We start from the raw sequence: 16,789 nt of genomic DNA, 5'->3' as shown, positions 1-16,789 counted from the left end.
CACACAGCTTTTGGCATGTCAGCTGCTCCTTGAATTGTGCAACTGAATAACACTAGCCAATATCTCTGGTCCCAAGGAACCTCTGCCTTGTAGTGTCCAGTTATGCCCTCTGAATGCTGCAAGCTTATATGAGTTCATGAATTTAACAAAGAAATTGAAATGTACCAGGCTTGTTATCCCAAGGGGAGTTTCTGACACGCTTCAAACAAAACCCACTGCTTCAGGTAGAATAAGCAAACTAATTTATTAACTACAAAGATAGATTTTAAGTGATTATAAGTCAAAACATAACAAGTCGGATCTGGTCAAATGAAATAAAAGCAAAATGCATTCTAAGCTGATCTTAACACTTTCAATGCCCTTGCAAACTTAGATGCTTCTCACCACAGGCTGGCTGGTGCCTTTCAGCCAGGCTGTCCACTTTGATTAGTGCTTCAGTCGCTTGGTGTGGTGTCTGTAGTCGGAGGTGGAAGAGAGGAAAAGCATGGCAAACGTCTCTCCCTTTTATCTTGTCCTTTCTTCCCTCTTGGCTTTGCCCTCCCCTCTTCAGAGTCAGGTGAGCATTACCTCATCGCAGTCCCAAACTGACCAAAGGAAAGGGAGTGACTCACTCAAGAGTCCATCAGATTATTTTGTTGCTGCCTTGGCCAGTGTCCTTTATTCCTGTGAGGCTGGGCTGAGTTTGTCCCATACGTGCCTTGATGAGGTGTGAACTGCCTCTCTGCTCTTAGAGAGTTTTTGCCTGGGCTTGCTTTAAGCCATGAGGATACATTTTTCGGCCTCATAACTATATACATGAAATTACAACCTATAACATTACTATAACATTAATTATTCAGTACATCATGAGCCTTCCAAAGACACCTCACATGACAAACTTTGCATTGGATACCACACAATCATATTATAAGGATGAACATGGGGGTGCTGGGTGTTCCCCCAAGGTACAGAGTGTCACAGCGGTTACACAGACAGACCCAGGATCACAGGGAACAGGGACTGTGCAGCAGTCATAGCCCAGCAGCCACCCAGCCACCATCCAGCCTTTCATAGGCAGCAGGCCTAGCTGGGTCTTGGAGAGGTTTAAGGCCGAGAACATGGTGGTTTTGCTTGTCCATGGCATAAGGGCAGGTGGGGGAGGGAGTGAGAAGGTGCTTCTGGGATGAGCTAACTGATGGGTGCTGAAGGCTGCATCATTACCGGGGGGAAGGGAGGAATGGCGATGGCTCAGTGCCATCTAAAAGATGAGTTAGTTGGGAAGGGCTGACGATGTTTGTGTTTAGTGCTGTGGAGGAGGGATAACCAGCAGAGGGAGGCATAGGGGTGTGACCCGCTGAGCCCAATGAGGCAGGCAATGATCTGGCAATAGCTTTTCGAAAGGGTTTAAGGGGGAAGTTGGGGTTTGACAAGGCCAGAGAGGAGGAGGAGGATGTGGTCATGAAGGTGAGAGATGATGAGGGTCTGGGCCAGAGACATAGCCGTGTGGCCAAAGGACAGGCTGGGTCTTAGACACACCAGGCTGGAAGGAAGGATATGATCCAGACACAGCATGGATGTCTAGAGAGGGGGATAAGTCAAAGTCAATACCCAGGTTACAGGAGTGATGGTGATGGCAGGGGACCGAGACAGCAGGGTGCTGGGAGGGCTTGGGGGACAGGTTAAGTGTTCTGTTTCAGCCAGGTTGAGATTCAGGGTCTGTCTTCAGGGCACAGTTAACTCAAGCTCCCTATGCTCAGCTGACTCCTTCTGAGTCAGCCCAGCCCACGTGAGAGCAGCCCCGCTGTGCAATAATCCTCCAGCTGCTGTGTCCACACTGGCACTGCCCTGGCTCATGTGAGGCACTATGGCTCCTGGGGGCACGTCCCCTAGTTCTTAGTGTTGCATGAGCTGAGCCGCTCTATGGATTCTTTCCCAGTGAACTAGGAGAGAACTTGTCTGTCCTTGCTGAGGCCACGGGGGAATTGTAGGAAGGCACTGGAGGACTAGCAGCACTCGAGTGGAGCTAGCCTGCTTCCACACTAGAGTGGTTGTGTTAGCTGCTGACGAGTTGTGCTCGCCTGAGCTGTTGCCTGTACCCCCGATGGCCCAGCCAGCTCCAGTTAAAAGCAACACACTCGAGTGAGGGTTTGTGTGTGGATGGGAGGGGAGTGAGGGGCAGCGCTCCCGTTATAACTTGAGTTAACTCTGCAGTGAAGAGGCCCTGTCCATTGGCTGCAGGTTGCTGCAGCCACATTGGTCTCAGGATATGACAGAGACGAGGTGGGTTGGGTAACATCTTTGATTGGACCAATGTCTATCGGTGAGAGCCAAGCTTTCGAGCTGCACAGAGCCCAGGTCTGGGACAGGTTCTCAGAGCTCCATGCAGCTCAAGAGCTTGTCTCTCTCACCAGCAGAAGTTGGTCCAATTAAAGATAATACCTCACTCACCTTCTCCTGCTTTAGTTGGTGGCAGGAAGCTCAGGTGAGCAAGGGAGCTCGGCCAACTCAGCCCCAGGGCTGTGAACGCTGCTTTCACAGCCCCGGGCAGAGAGACGGGGGTCTGCCTTCTCCCTGACCCCCCAGCACCTTGTGTTGTCATTTCCACCAGTGGAAAGTGGGATGCAGCTGCTCTGCCTGGGTGAAAATGATGACACAAAGTGCCAGAAATGGCAAGTTGAGCTCAGGCACTGCAGCATGGGCACCTACATGGACATGCAGAACACTAGCTGGAGGGTACCTGGGCAGCCCTGCCCCCTATGTTGCCAACTCTTATGAGTTTGTCATGAGTCTCATAATTACTGGTTTCCTGAAAACCCCAGCTCCTGGAGCCAAGTGGAGATGTGATGACTTCAGCCTTTATTCTTAAAGAAAAAGTCAGTTTCTGGCCCTCATGGCTATAGAGAAAGCATTAAAATGTTTCCCTCATGCACACTAAAGGCTAAAAAAGCAGAAGGCAAATAAAAAGCACCCCAATATTATTTTTAGAGACTCACAGAATTTTAAAGCCAATCTCATGATTTTTGGTGAGCCTGACTCATGCTTTTTGAACATTGGGGTTGGCAATATTAGCCCTGTCACATGCTGTGTGTGAGGAGAGGGCCTGGGTCAGCATGGGTCCTTCGGTGATACAGCCCTGCTCCGAGAAGCAGCAAGGGCCCGAGGCAGCAGTGCAGCACACCGAGGCCCTCTGACAGCCCCAGAAAGAAGTCAAGAAGCTCATAGAAATGGCAGCTGATGTAGAGCAGCTGCCTCCGCACCAGTAAGTCCAGGAGCAGGGCTGTTCCGTATGGCACCCAGAGAAGGAAGAACAGACATGTCACCCCAACCCACAGCTGCGAGCCACTCCTGCGCCACGTCAGCATTGCCTTGGCTACTCCCAGTGCGACAGGAAACAGAATGAAAACAACCAGGCAGGATGTGACGTGGGCCAGGTGCCACCCATGCATGTCCCTCATCATACACAGCTCCTGCGGGTGCCCCTCTGTCCCACTCAGCAAGGCAGCTGGCACTGCCAGGAGGACAGCTGCCACCCAGAGAGCCACGGCCACGCACCAGTGGTGCTGTCTGGGAACCCATTTGCCCCACATGGCACTGCATGCGCCAGCAGCTACCAGCAGCCCTTCAGCGAAGAGAATCCCATGCCACAGCATGTACACCATCTTGCAGAGCCCGTCACCAATGACCCAACCTTGGCTGATGCCTGCAGCAAAAAATGGCAGCATGGCTGTGAAGATGGTGGTGCCAAGCGTCAGCTGGAACAAGGAGGCTCTGCCAGGGGGCCAGCCCCAAAGACTCCGGCAGTTGGTCAAGGCCACCACCAGGGCCAGGTTACTCAACAGGCCCAGGGCACAGACTGCAACCAGGAAGTTGAAGGCATAGCTGCGAAAGAATGAACAGTAGCCACTCTGGCAGGGTGCAGAGGCCAAGATCTCATAAACATCATAGTCAGAGGAGTAATTCACCATCATGTTCTCAAAGTTGTAATCGCTCATGTTTAGTTCCAGGTGGCTGGACTGGAAAAGAGAAACATCAGGTAGTTCAGCCTGTGCCCCACCTGGCAGGTATTCCTTGACCACTGGGCTGCTCTGTGTACCCCAGGGGTTCACTCACTGGGTGCATTCCTTGGCCACCAGGTCCTGATACAAATCCCAGGAATTCACCTATTGGGTAATGGAGGATGGGGTTCTCTGGACCTCAGGGAGCCCTGTAGGTACCAGAGTTTACATGCCGGGTGCTGGAGGGAGGTATCATTTTTCGGACATGAGGCCAGTGTGGGACTTGATTACTCTCTCCCCCTCCCCTGCCTTCTCAGAGTTTATCAGGCCATGTGGCTGTAGGCATTGGGCTGGGTAGTGCTGCTGAGGTGGGTGGTGCCTTTTGCTGGGGTGATGGTTCTGCTCAGGTGAGCTTACTGATGCAGTACCAGGTCCCTCCACCTCCAGGCTCACTTTACACCATCCCCACATTCCCCACAACCTCAAAGGAGGCAAAAACAATGACATTTTCCATGGAACAGACTTTCTGAAACATTTCAGTTCCAAAATATGGCAATGTTTTCTTTCAACACATACAGTCAAAATAAAACAATTTAATATTCCTGAAATCAAAACACTTCATTGAAACATTAAACTGTACTTTCCCATAGTGACACATTGCATTATGGGAGTTGAGTTCAGCAGCCTGATACTGCCATTCTCCCTTGATCCAATGACATTTTCGGTAATGAACCTAAATCATGTGATTCCCATGATGCACCCTACAGCTCAGTCACATTGCCTTATGGGAAATGTAGTCCTCCAGGGAGCCTGGCTCATAGAAGAGAATGGGGGCCAGGACTACAGCTCCCATAAGTAAGGCCCTACCAAATTCACCATTCATTTTGGTCAATTTCATGGTCATAGGATTTTAAAAATTGTAAATTTCATTATTTCAGCTATTTAAATCTGAAATTTCACAGTGTTGTATTTTAGGGGTCCTGACCCAAAAACTAGTTGTGTGTGGGGAGGTGGAAATTGCAAGATTATTGTGGGGTGGGGGGTTGCAGAACTGATACTCTTACTTCTGTGCTGCTGCTGGTGACGGTGCTGCCTTCAGAGCTGGGCAGCTAGAGAACAGCAGCTACTGGCCTAGAGCCCAGCTCTGAAGGCAGAGCTGCCACCAGCTGCAGCGCAAAAGAAAGGATGGCCTGGCATGGTATAGCCACCCTTACTTCTGCAGTGCTGGGCCCCCAGCCAGCAGCCGCCACTCTCTGGTACACTGAAGGCAGCAGTGCAGAAGTAAGGGTGGTCTGATATGGTATTGCCACTTGTACTTCTGCACTGCTGCTGCCAGGATGCTGCCTTCAGAGCTGGGTTCCCGGCCAACAGCTGCCACTCTCTGGCTGCCTAGCTCTGAATGCAGTGCAGAAGTAAGGGTTGCAATACGGTGACCCCACCCCCCACCCCTAAAATAACCTTATGACCTGCCTGCAATGCCCTTGTAGGTCAGGACCCCCAATTTGAGAAATGCTGGTGTCCCCCGTGAAATCATACAAAAGACCAGATTTCACAGGGGAGACCAGATTTCATGGTATGTGGCACATTTGTCATGGCTGTGAATTTGGTAGAGCTCTACCCATAAGGCAACAACGACAGAGGGAAACAGTTTATTGGGCCATTTAAATCAATGAAACATTCCAATTTGGCTCGGCATGTCCTGCAATGAACTATCACATTTCAGTTTACTCGACAGAAAATTGAAATTTTTCAAAACAATCAAAATTTTCCTGCAGAGAATTTCAATTTTTGTGGAAACTGCATATTTCTGCCAGAAAATCATTGCACCAGTATATTCCCAACAAACTCTACTTTACAAGGTGCTCCATCCCGGAGATCTCAGCTCCATTGAGCAGGTCGTTGGTTGCACAGACATAGGCCTAGACTGTGCAACACTTCCTGCTGCTAGCGAGCACTCTGGTCATATGTGTAAGCAACAAGTGTTGCGCAATTCAGCCTGTGGAACCCTCTGGTCTGTGCCATTGTGCTTCGACAAGGAGTTTTAAAGGCTGCACTCCTATGTCTTGGTCTCTGACCAATTCTGCACTGATAGCTCAGAGAGAGCTTCCTCACATTCATTTGCCACATCTGAGTGTTGCCAACTTAGCAACTTTGTCACTAGATTTAGCGACTTTTTGGTTTCCCTAGCAAGAAAATAAGTGTCAAAGTGACCAGTGACAAATCTAGTGACTTTCACTGCCAATTACAGTGACATTCAGATCCTGTAGTAAAGCTTCATCCCTGGAGACACGGTGCCCCCTATCACATTGGGGCATGTGGCCCTGTCTCACCCCGCCCCACCTTCCATCCATGCACCTCTCCTTGCCAGCTAAACTGCCTCCCCCACCCAGCCCGCTTCATTAACTGGGCTTTCCCTGCATGACAGGGTGTGCTACCTACTGTGGAGCATCGAGAAAGAACATTTGGGTAAAAACAAGCCCAGGCTAATGTGCTGCTCTCTCCAAAGTGCGCCCGGCTTTAGCAAAGCATTTAATTAGCCTCCACAAACTTCTTTTCCTCACCCTTTACATTACAGTGATCTCAGCCCAAGAAGCCCTGGATGCGATTCCTTCTTAGGACATGCTCAATTGAGACATAATGACATTGACTTGGTGTGCAGCAGAATGTAGTAAGAAGAGCACAGAATGGATTTTGTTAACACTGTTGAACTGCTTGTGAATGATTCTGTGACTATACTCGCCAGGGCGCATATATATATATATATATATATATATATATATATATATTCTCTGTTGAATTCTCTGGCCATTTTGTTTAGTGACATTTTTTACTCCTTTTAAGTGCTTAAACAGCTACATCTAGCAACTTTTCAGGGTTTGTCTGGTGACTTCCTGCTATGTGGAATTGGCAACCCTGTGAGAGTCTGATTCCAGCTGCCGTGGGGTGGAGTTCGATTCCTCAGTTATGCCCCATCTACCTGGCTGTCCTGCTCAGACACAAACAGGGTTGTTTCATAGCGAGATGTTTCTCTGTATGAAGCTGCATCGCTTGGTGGCCTGCCTGAAGGAGCCCCCATGGGCCCCCATGAAATGTCCCACCTGGCCCTGCAGCTCCATCCCTCTAGGTCTCTCACAGACTGCCACGCCAGAAGGAAGCCTTCATATTTGTTTAACTCTCACACAGCTTCTGTCTCTGGTTCCTTTTGGCCTCCAGAAGGTCACAAATCCCTGTTCTCTCAGTGTGTCCTTCTCACTGGCTTTTGTGACAGTCCACTGTGATGCTCCCAGGTCTTCAGTTTCAGGCCAGGCTGACCCTTTTCCTATCCCCTTTTCCACAGACACTTTTCCCCCTGGCTGAATATATGGAGCCCACATTCAAAAACACTGTCTGCAGATACCAGGGCATAAACCATTGGAAGCCAGATTTATTGGCTGTTTGTAGTCGCCTTTGCATTCAGTCACTAGCTCGGAGCCAGATTTATTGGCTGTTTATAGTTACCTTTCCATTCAATCACAAGGAGCCAGGTTTATTGGCTGTTTATAGTCACCTTTGCATTCAATTTTCTCCTGCAATATTCACACAAAATAATTGTGTTTGTGTGGACGTGGGCAGTCCTGACTTGAAAGGTGCAGTCACACGTTCTAGTACCTTCTGTTTGATTAATCACCGCAGTGTCATGCTTTTGGACTGCGGTTTTTGGCAGCACCCAGCTGTGCGAATAAGCAGCGTCCCATCTAGACCATGTGTAGGCATAGGGACAAGTTCAAAGATGAATCCAGTCTGATGTAACTTACCCTTTCTCTCAGCCCCTTCAGCACATCACCCAACTCCTAGCCTGCCACTCCCATGCCCCTCTGCTTCCACATCACCTCTGACCATGGCCCTCTCAATCTAACCAGCTTGCATTGTGACCTACGCCAGCTGAGTCCCCTTTTCTCCTTGGTAAGAAGGTTGGATGGTGCCTGAGTCAATGCGAGGAGCTGTTTTCTGTGCAGGGTGATCAGACGTCTGGATATAAGGGGCTTTGTCTTAGATAGGACTCTGTTACTCCTCCCCGCCCCTGTCCTGATTCTTCATACTTGCTATCTGGTAACCCTAGTTCTGCCTGCATTTACACCCGTTCAGTGCCACAGTGAGGAGCTGAGGGCCAGGGAGTGTAAGTCACAGCCCCTTGCTCCTCACCTCTGAACATCACTCTCTGGAGAAGTGTGGAATGGGCTGGGGGGAGACAGCCAAGGGCCTGTATCTGGACTAGGCAAGGGGCAGTGTGGAGGTCTCCAAGCTGTCTAATGAGAGTGGCGGAGTGGGAGAGGTCTCTGTGGTCAGAGCAGAGGGTGGGGCTTCTGGGCTGGACGTTGTCAGGAGTGTGAGATGTTGTAGCCAGTGGGCCATGCTGGGTAGCTGGGATGGGCTGGGGGGCGGGGTGAGAGGGTTGAATCTCTGGTCTAAGGCAAGACATTTGTGCTCCTAATGAGAGGCTGAGCTGGAGGATGAGCCCTGGGCTGTGTGTGGGGGGCGGGGGGGAAAGGGGGGAATGGCCCACACTAGAAAGGCTGGTGGGTTCAGGAAAAGGCTGCTGCTTTGTAGGCTGAGGCCAGGCTGGGCCCTGGGCAGAATTGTAGCTGTGACTGAGACAAAGCTGCCTTGCCAACATTTATTATTATAGCCACTGTCTCGTAGCCAGGCTGCTTAGAATTAATAGAGTTTATTTACAACCATCGCTGTGTCTTAAGCAAGTTTGTTATCTGAGTGTGACATTCATTCTGTGTGGCAGGTGGAGAGGGCTTGGCCTGGGGGCTTACCTGCTGGCACAGACCAGGAGAGGGGAAGCTGGTGTGAGGGACGGAGGGGCTGACAAACACTATGAAACAAGCAGTGATCACCTGGCATCTGATGCTAGGTGAGGAAAAGGTGTCTCTTGGCTACACTCGACTGGAGGTAACAGCTATAAATCCCTTTCATTACATATAGGAAATGAGGCCTAGAAATGGCCTCTTCCTAACATCCCATTGCAAGCTGAGCTCTGGCAGGCAGCGGCTGGGACGGTCTCACTGAGCTGATGTTTTGTGACATGGTCTGGATCCTCCTTGAGTTAGTGATGGACAGTCATTGACACCGGTCTCTACATCACCTTAAAGCCCATGAAATCACCAACTGAGTGGGGCAGCAATGTCTGTTTTTTAACCCTAATTCAACACCAATTTGTGTTACTGTAATGGTAGAATCATAGAATATCGGGATTGGAAGGGACCACAGGAGGTTTTCTAATCCAACCCCCTGCTTAAAGCAGGACCAATCCCCAACTAAATCATCCCAGCCAGGACTTTGTCAAGCCTGACCTTAAAAACCTCTAAGGATGGAGATTCCACCACCTCCCTAGGTAACCCATTCCAGTGCTTCACCACCCTCCTAGTGAAAAAGTGTTTCCTAATATCCAACCTAATAAGAGCATGAGGAGTGGCGTTTTCACTAACAGATGTTTGTCTAGAACTTAACTCCATTGTTACAGAGTTTCTGTGTGATAATTTTCATTGTTTTTAGAAAGATTTTTTAACTGTAGAGTGTGAAACCTGTAGATGGTGCTGTTGCAATTTGGATCTAGGAGCAAACTGGCTTTCACTGCACTCCAGTGGCACAGGCTGTGTGGACAGTCATAGAGTGCTGCCAGGAGACTCCATTTTCTTACAGCACAAATTGCCAGTGTTGTGCTCTCTGGGCACCTCACAACGTTAACACTTAGTGTGGTGATTCGACATGGCCCCTGGGAGCTGGAGTCACCTCCTCCACCCAGTTCCCCAGGTCCCTCCGCCCTAACAGGGCCAGCTGCTGCAGCAGAACGGCTGCAGGCAGGAAGACAGCCATGCAATCAGGAGTTCCCCTTGCCTCTACCTAACTGGCCTGTGATTTATGACCTGTGACACAAGACAAGAACAATGGCCTGGCAGGGCCCCTCTCATCATCCACAGTGGGAACAAATGGCCTCATTTCCGAACACAAAGTGAATCCTTCTTGGCAGGATGCTGGGCTCAGCCCAACAGCCAGTGGGGGAAATCCTAGAGGAAGATTCCCCTCAGAGGTTGCCCCCGTCTGGGCGTCACCCATCAGACGGGATTGCTGAGGGCATTTGAGATAGGAACAGAACAGCTCAGCAGTGAAGCACGGGATGGCTAGCAATGCCTGGCATTGCGGAGAGCAAGGCAGCCGGTGGTCACCCAGAACTGGGTCTGACTTTGGCTGTTTGGAGTGTCTCTGGATATAGGGTGTTAGAGAGCCCAGGGCAGGGATCTCACCACCAAAAGCCCTTCAGACAAGTCCAGACTGGAATGGGACATTCCTGAAAACAGCCCCTCTGCGCTGGCGCTACACGTGGTTGTTGGGGGATCACGGGCCCAGTCTGGTGGCCTGACCGAGGACTAGTGTGTGGGAGCCAGGCCTCAGTCTTCGCCATAGTTTCCTGTTTCTCAGGGTTTGGGGTGCAGGAGGGGGTTCCAGGTTGGGACTGAGGGGTTTGGAGTGCGGGAGAGGGATCAAGGCTGGGACAGAGGGTTAGGGTATGGGGGAGGGGGTGAGGAGCCAGGCTGGTGGTGCAGGCTCTGGGATGAGGCTGGAGATGAAGGGTTTGGGGTGCAGGAGGGTGCTCTGGGCTGGGGCCAATGGGTTTGGAGGGCAGGAGGGGGATCAGGGATGGGGCAAGATGTTGGGGCATGGGAGGGGGGTGAGGGCTCTGGCTGGGGGTGGGGCTGGGGCCCTTGGGGGTCCAAGGGGGCCTCTGGGCTGAGACTGAGGGGTTCGGAGGGTGGGAGAGGGATCAGGGCTGTGGCAAGGGATTAGGGCACAGGTGGGGGGGCTCAAGGGTGCAGGCTCCAGTTGGTGCTTACTGCAAGCAGCTCCTGGAAGCATGTCTCCCCTCCGGCTGCAAGGCGTGGCCAGGTGACTCTGCGCACTGCCCCATCCACAGGCACCGCCCCTGCAGCTCTCATTAGCCAGGAACCCCAGCCAAAGGGAGCTGTAGGGGCAGCATCTGCAGATGGGGCAGCACACAGGGTTGTGCCCTTGGCTTACTACATAGGAGCTGGAGGGAGGTCATGCCACCTGCTTCCTGGGAGCTGCCTGGAGCGAGGCAAGCCCTTGACCCCACTCCCCAGCTGGAGCATGGGAGCAGGACATGCCACAGACCCCGCTCTCCAGTGGGAGCTGAGGGCTGGATTAAATGGTCTGATGGGCCAGATGTGGCCCATGGGCTGTAGTTTGCCCAGCCCTGAACTAGGCTGTTCTTAGTGATGGTGGCAGATGACAGAACAAGGAGCAATGGTCCCAAGTAGCAGCGGGGGAGGTCTAGGTTGGATATTAGGAAACACTGTTTCACTAGGAGGGTGGAATGGGTTCCCTAGGAAGGTGGTGGAATCTCCATCCTGAGAGGTTTTTAAGGTCAGGCTTGACAAAGCCCTGGCTGGAATGATTTAGTTGGGGTTGGTATTGGTTTGAGCAGGGGATTGGATTAGATACCTCCTGGAGTCCCTTCCAACCCTAATCTTCTATGATTCAATGATTCTATGATCCTGTAAAAAATTATTAAACAGTTTGTGAGCACCTAGAGGATAATAAGGTTCAAAGGAACAGCCAGCATGGATGTATCAAAAACAAATCATGCCAAACCAACCTAATTTCCTGCTTTGACAAAGTTACTGGCCTAGTGGATAGTGGAGAAAAGCCAGGATGTGCTATATCTTGATTTTAGTCTGGCTTTTGACATTCCCATAAGTAGGGCTCCATGTCTGCCACGGACATTGCAGAAGTCATGGATTGTGACTTCTGCAGCAGCCAGGATGGCTGAACCTAGGGCTGCCTGAGTGGCTGGCCTCAGGGACAGCTGCTCAGGTGGCCTTGCAGACAGTCACACCAGCCGCTGCTGGAGTGGCTCTTCAGCCAGCCTCTTAGGTGGCCTCGCAGCCAGCAGCACCAGCCCCAAGCAGCTGGCCCCAGGGACCACCCAAGCAGCGGCCGATGAGACTGGCCCTGGTGACCGCCTGAGCAGGGTCCCGGGGGCTTCTGGCAGTGGACCTGGGGCAGCCAGAGCAGTGGCTGGCATCCCAGGGCTTCCCCCAGGAAGCAGTTGGAGCGGGACCCCGGGGCTTCCCCCCCCATAGCAGATGGAGCAGCAGTGGGACCCCGGGGCTATTCCCCCACCAGTGGTGGCCAGAGTGGCAGCGGGACGCCGGGGCTTCCCCCACCGCCAGCTGCAGATGCTGTGAGCCGCCCTGGTCCCCCCCCCCCCACGTTCAATCAGGGGTATTTATGTTGTCTTTTGCCTGTGACCTGTCCATGAGTTTTACTGAGAATACCTGTGGTTAAATCGTAGTGTTACTCAAAAGCAAACTAGGGAAATGTGGTCTAAGTGAAATGACCAGAAGGTGGGTGCACAACTAGTTGAAAACCCTTTGCTCAAAGAGTAGTTATCAATGGTTTGCTGTCAAATTGGGAGGACATTTCTAGTGGAGTCCTGCAGGGGTCAGTTCTGGGTCCATTACCCTTCAATATTTTCATTAATGACTTGGATAACAGAGAGGAGGATGTGCTTATAAAATTTGCATGTGATAGGATGCTGGAAGGGGTTGCAAGCACTATGGAAATCAGGAGCAGAATTTGAAAGGACCTTCACAAATTGGAGAATTGGTCTGAAATCAACAAGGTGAAATTCAACAAAGATCAGTGCAAAGCACTTCATTGAGCAAGGACAAATCAAATGCTCAACTACGAAATGGGGATTAATTGGCTAAGTGACAGTACTCCTGAAAAGGATCTGGGGTTATAGTGGATCACAAATTGAACAAGTCAATAATGTGAGGCAGTTGCAAAAAAGGCGCATATCATTCTGGGGCGTATTAACAGAAGTGATGTGTGTAAGACATGGGAGGTCATTGTCCCGCTCTACTTGGCATTGGAGGACGGTGTTCAGTTCTGGGCACCACATTTCAGGCAAGAAATGGAAACTGAAGAGGGTCCAGAGGAGAGGAACAAAAATGCGAAAAGGTTCAGAAAACCGAATGTATGAGAAAAGGTTCAAAAACTGGCCATGTTTATTCTTAAGGAAGGAAGGCTAAGGGGGGGACCTGATAACAGTCTTCAAACACGCTAAGGCTGTTATAAAGGGGAGGGGGATCAAGTGTTCTCCATGGCCACCAAAGGTAGGTCAAGAAGCAATGGGCTAAGTCTGCAACAGGGGAGATTCAGGTCAGATGTTAGGAAAAACTTTCTAACACTAAGGGGAGTTAAACTCTGGGAAAGAGTCCCAAGGGAGCCCCCTCACCAGAGGTTTTTAGCAACAGGCTGGATAAACCTCTGTTAGGGATGCTCCAGGGTCACTGGGTCCTGCCGCAGTGCTGGGGGCTGGGCTAGAGGCGCTCTGGAGGGCTCGTCCTCTCTGCACTCCTAGGATGCCATGGCCTAGTCCCTTTGCAGCAGTGATTTCCAAGCTGTGGCTCACGGAGCCCCAGGGGGCGCAGGCTATGTCTGAGATATCCAAAGGGGGGCGCACCTTCATTCAAAACTTTGTAGGGGTCCACAAATGAAAGAAGGTTGAAAGCTGCTGCTCTGCAGCATGGGCATTGCACAGGCCGCCACTGCGTTTCTCTCCACTGCAGCATGGGCATTGCACAGGCCGCCACTGCGTTTCTCTCCACTGCAGCATGGGCATTGCACAGGCCGCCACTGCGTTTCTCTCCACTGCAGCAGCTGCCCACTGCTGTTCAGAGCACAGCTCGCGCCCCGCTGGCATGAGCCTGCTGACCAGCTGGGAGACTCGTTCCCTGCTGCAGGGCAGACAGAGCCAGTGCAAGCCCCCAGCACAGGGCAGCAGAGATGGCCGGATGGAGGAGGAGGGCTTAGGTGGAAGGGAAGGGTTGGGAGGACTCTGGAGGCTGGGAAGGGGTGAAATGAGGCAGAGGAGGGAGAATGTGGGGAACAACCAGGGAGACCTGGGGTCAGGAACAGATAGGGGAGGCTCAGCAGAGACTCAGGGATAAAGTGGGGCCAGAGAGGAGAGAGAGGCAAGGCCAGCTAAGAGATGGGCAAATAATAACGGGGTGGAGGAAATGGCAGTGAGAACCAGGGATGGGCTGGAGCTGCAGCATGTGGGGAAGGAGAGACCCTGGGGAAGAGCAAGATGGCTCTCTGGGGCTTGTTTTTGTGTCCTTGGCCCCAGGGGGAAGAGCTGTCTAGTCTGTGACTCTGGGGCCCTGCTGGCATCCAGGCGAGGGGAGTAGAAACAAAGCCAGCCCTGGAGATGGGGTGAGTGTGGGCCTAGGAACATGCCCTTTCATGGTAAGCAGCCAGTCCTGTGCCCAGCTGGCCCCTCTGCCTGTCCCCCAGGGTGTAGGAGAAGCAGCACAGGAAGCAGTGTTTTCAGAACTAATGCGCTGATCATCATTTTTACAAAGCCATTTTCCTGGGATGAAGGTCGCAAATCACAGACAGTGCCTGGCTCAGGGCCCCAGGAGGAGGCTGCAGCCAAGCTGCCGGGCAGGCTTGGTGCTGGATGCTTCACAGGTGCCATGGCTCATGCAGCCATGATACCATCCAGCCAGCCATGCTGTGCACAGCAGGTTGCAAAAGCCAGTCTCAAGCCAAAGACAGCAGCTCCCAGCTCTAGCTCTGCAGACAAGGGTCAGTCTGCTCCACAGGACGCCCACTCAGTGACCATGGGATCAGGCAGGGGTTGGGGGATCTGTGATGTACCAGCTGGCTGTCTGGGCTCAGTTCACAAGTACAAATGATACTGCAACCCACTGAACTCCTGTGCTGGATGGGAAGAGCAGGGGAAGCACAAGGTGATGCCTCTGGATAAACTCCCAAACCACCATTTGCTGCTCATCCCCACAGAATCCACTCCTGATGGTTTAGGAGTGGCCCAGGACTGAGATGGCTGGGGATTGGGATTGAGAAGCATGGAAAGCCCAGGGAAGCATCCCTCTCCAGTGTCCCATGTTTGGAGAGCTGTCACTCCTTTTTGTCTCACCTGCATTCTCCCTAAACTCAGAGTGTCCTCACTTTATTGGAGGATTGCCATCAGAAATAATGACTCTTGAATAGGAGATTCTAGAGTTACTTTCCCTAAAGGAAGGAATCCTGCAGTACCTTCCCCTACCTGAACGGAGAGCTGGCGTGTTCCTTGGTTTGGGTCTTTGTCCCACTGGAGCAGGGAGCTGAGTGAGTGAAAAGCACCTGGCACAAATCATAGGTACAGAGAATCTCTCCCCTGGCACTGGCAGGTGAAGAGGGAGGCAGGAGGAGAGCTGCGGGGGAAATGCTTTCCCATCCTGTGGGAGTCAAGATCTAATTTTTTCCCCATTCCACACCAAGCTGGACACCAAGCCCTGTCAACGTTTTCTTGGAAAAATCAGAGAGCAAGCGAGAGCAGCCTTCAAATATTCAATAGTCCAGAGGTTCAGCGGCTCTGCTGGAGCGTGGAGGACCTGGGATCATGTCCCTGTGCTGCCTGGCTTGGTGCAGGGCCTTGAATCTGGGACTCCCCTCAGTACCCTAACCCCAGGGTCAGTACTGACTTAATTACTCCTACTAAGCAGGACAGTGCAGCCAGCCAGGCTGGAGAGAGGCTCCTATAGCCTAGGTTCGGATGTGGGCCAGGGGAGTGCCCATAGCACTGGGCTGTCAGCAACTGGACAAGATCCTGTCTGGCTTTGACCAGAAATTCCATTCTGAGCTGAGAAACATTCCTGGGCAGCTTCACAGACACCAAGACATTGCTGAGGAAAGTCTCTGTTTCCAGGACTCACCATCTTCCAATGAAAACCAGTTTTGTCAGAAAGCCCCGACCAGCTGTGCTCAGGAGCAAGGAGTGTTAGGCCAGCATGTGCCTGTCAGCAGCCGAGATCGAACCAGGGAACTCTGGAGCTTAGTGTCTGAGCTTCTACTGCATGAGCTAAAAGCCACCTGTCTGTTAGCTAAGGCTAAAGAGCAGGCTCATTTAACTCTCTCTTTAAGTGGTCTTGGTGCCACTAGATGGGACAGACACCACACCCAGGAGGTGTGTGGGTTACACCTGCACCACTCCACACTCTGCCTTTGCTCTCAGCCCCTCACCTTCACTATGGGAGCAAATCTATTCTAGGAGGATAGTATAGGTGGGCAAAGGAGCCCCTGGACTCACCGCAGTGATGATGCAGTTCCCCATGGTGTCTGCGTGCTGTGCGAATCGTGGTTGGTACCGGAGAGCTCTCTCTGCCTTTGTCTGCCTGTCCAAGGGGAGGGAACAGGCTGCTGCTACAAGATAAGAGCTGGGATGTTAAAAAACAAACTTTCTTCTCCCGTGAAACCCCCGGAGTGAAGGAAACAGGCGGAGGCCGCACTGCCAGTAAGTGCCTGGAGTCCTCTGGGCAGGAAACACTCCTGGAGGGGACCAATATACTGGATATCCTGGCAGGTTCCCCAATGCCAAGGAATGCGTCTCTTTTCCAGGCTTCCTGTCTGAATGCCTCATATACATGTTCCAGGCCCTGAGACAAATGCATGCTAGAGACCTGACACTACTGACTCCATATCTCAGACTACACATAGCACCAGCCTACAGCCAGATTACAGCCAACCCCACATGGCATCCTTCGGGGTCCAGTTCACTGGCCCTCATGGTGTGGGCACCTGCCCTTCCCTGTTCCTCCCACTCCCTCGGCCCTCCCATTCCACCATCACCCTCGCCTCTCTGGCCTGTTCATTTGCTTCTTACCTTAGAAATGTCAGGACTGGTGATCCTGGGCTCCCCTGGTTTGGCTAGAGGACTCACAGCAGGGTGCACCTGTGTA

The 16,789-nt window shown here is 51.9% G+C and overlaps 1 protein-coding gene and 1 long non-coding RNA gene across 2 annotated transcripts in view; both read right to left on the bottom strand.

Annotated features, from left to right (window-relative positions):
• The window catches only part of LOC127037885 (uncharacterized), a 296,730-nt gene that overhangs the window by 50,488 nt on the left and 229,453 nt on the right, over positions 1 to 16,789 (bottom strand). The window lies entirely within an intron of this gene.
• ACKR1 (atypical chemokine receptor 1 (Duffy blood group)) lies at positions 1,257 to 16,255 on the bottom strand. Its single transcript, XM_050929917.1, has 2 exons — positions 16,141 to 16,255; positions 1,257 to 3,992 (listed from the first exon to the last, which is right to left on the bottom strand). The coding sequence occupies exons 1-2, from the start codon at positions 16,162 to 16,164 to the stop codon at positions 3,054 to 3,056; spliced, it is 963 nt and encodes a 320-aa protein (XP_050785874.1). The 5' UTR covers positions 16,165 to 16,255; the 3' UTR covers positions 1,257 to 3,053.

Source organism: Gopherus flavomarginatus, chromosome 20 (genome assembly GCF_025201925.1).
Source record: "Gopherus flavomarginatus isolate rGopFla2 chromosome 20, rGopFla2.mat.asm, whole genome shotgun sequence".
NCBI lineage: Eukaryota > Metazoa > Chordata > Testudines > Testudinidae > Gopherus > Gopherus flavomarginatus.
The sequence above is the reverse complement of the archived record's forward strand: the minus strand, read 5'-3'. Positions and strand labels throughout refer to the sequence as shown.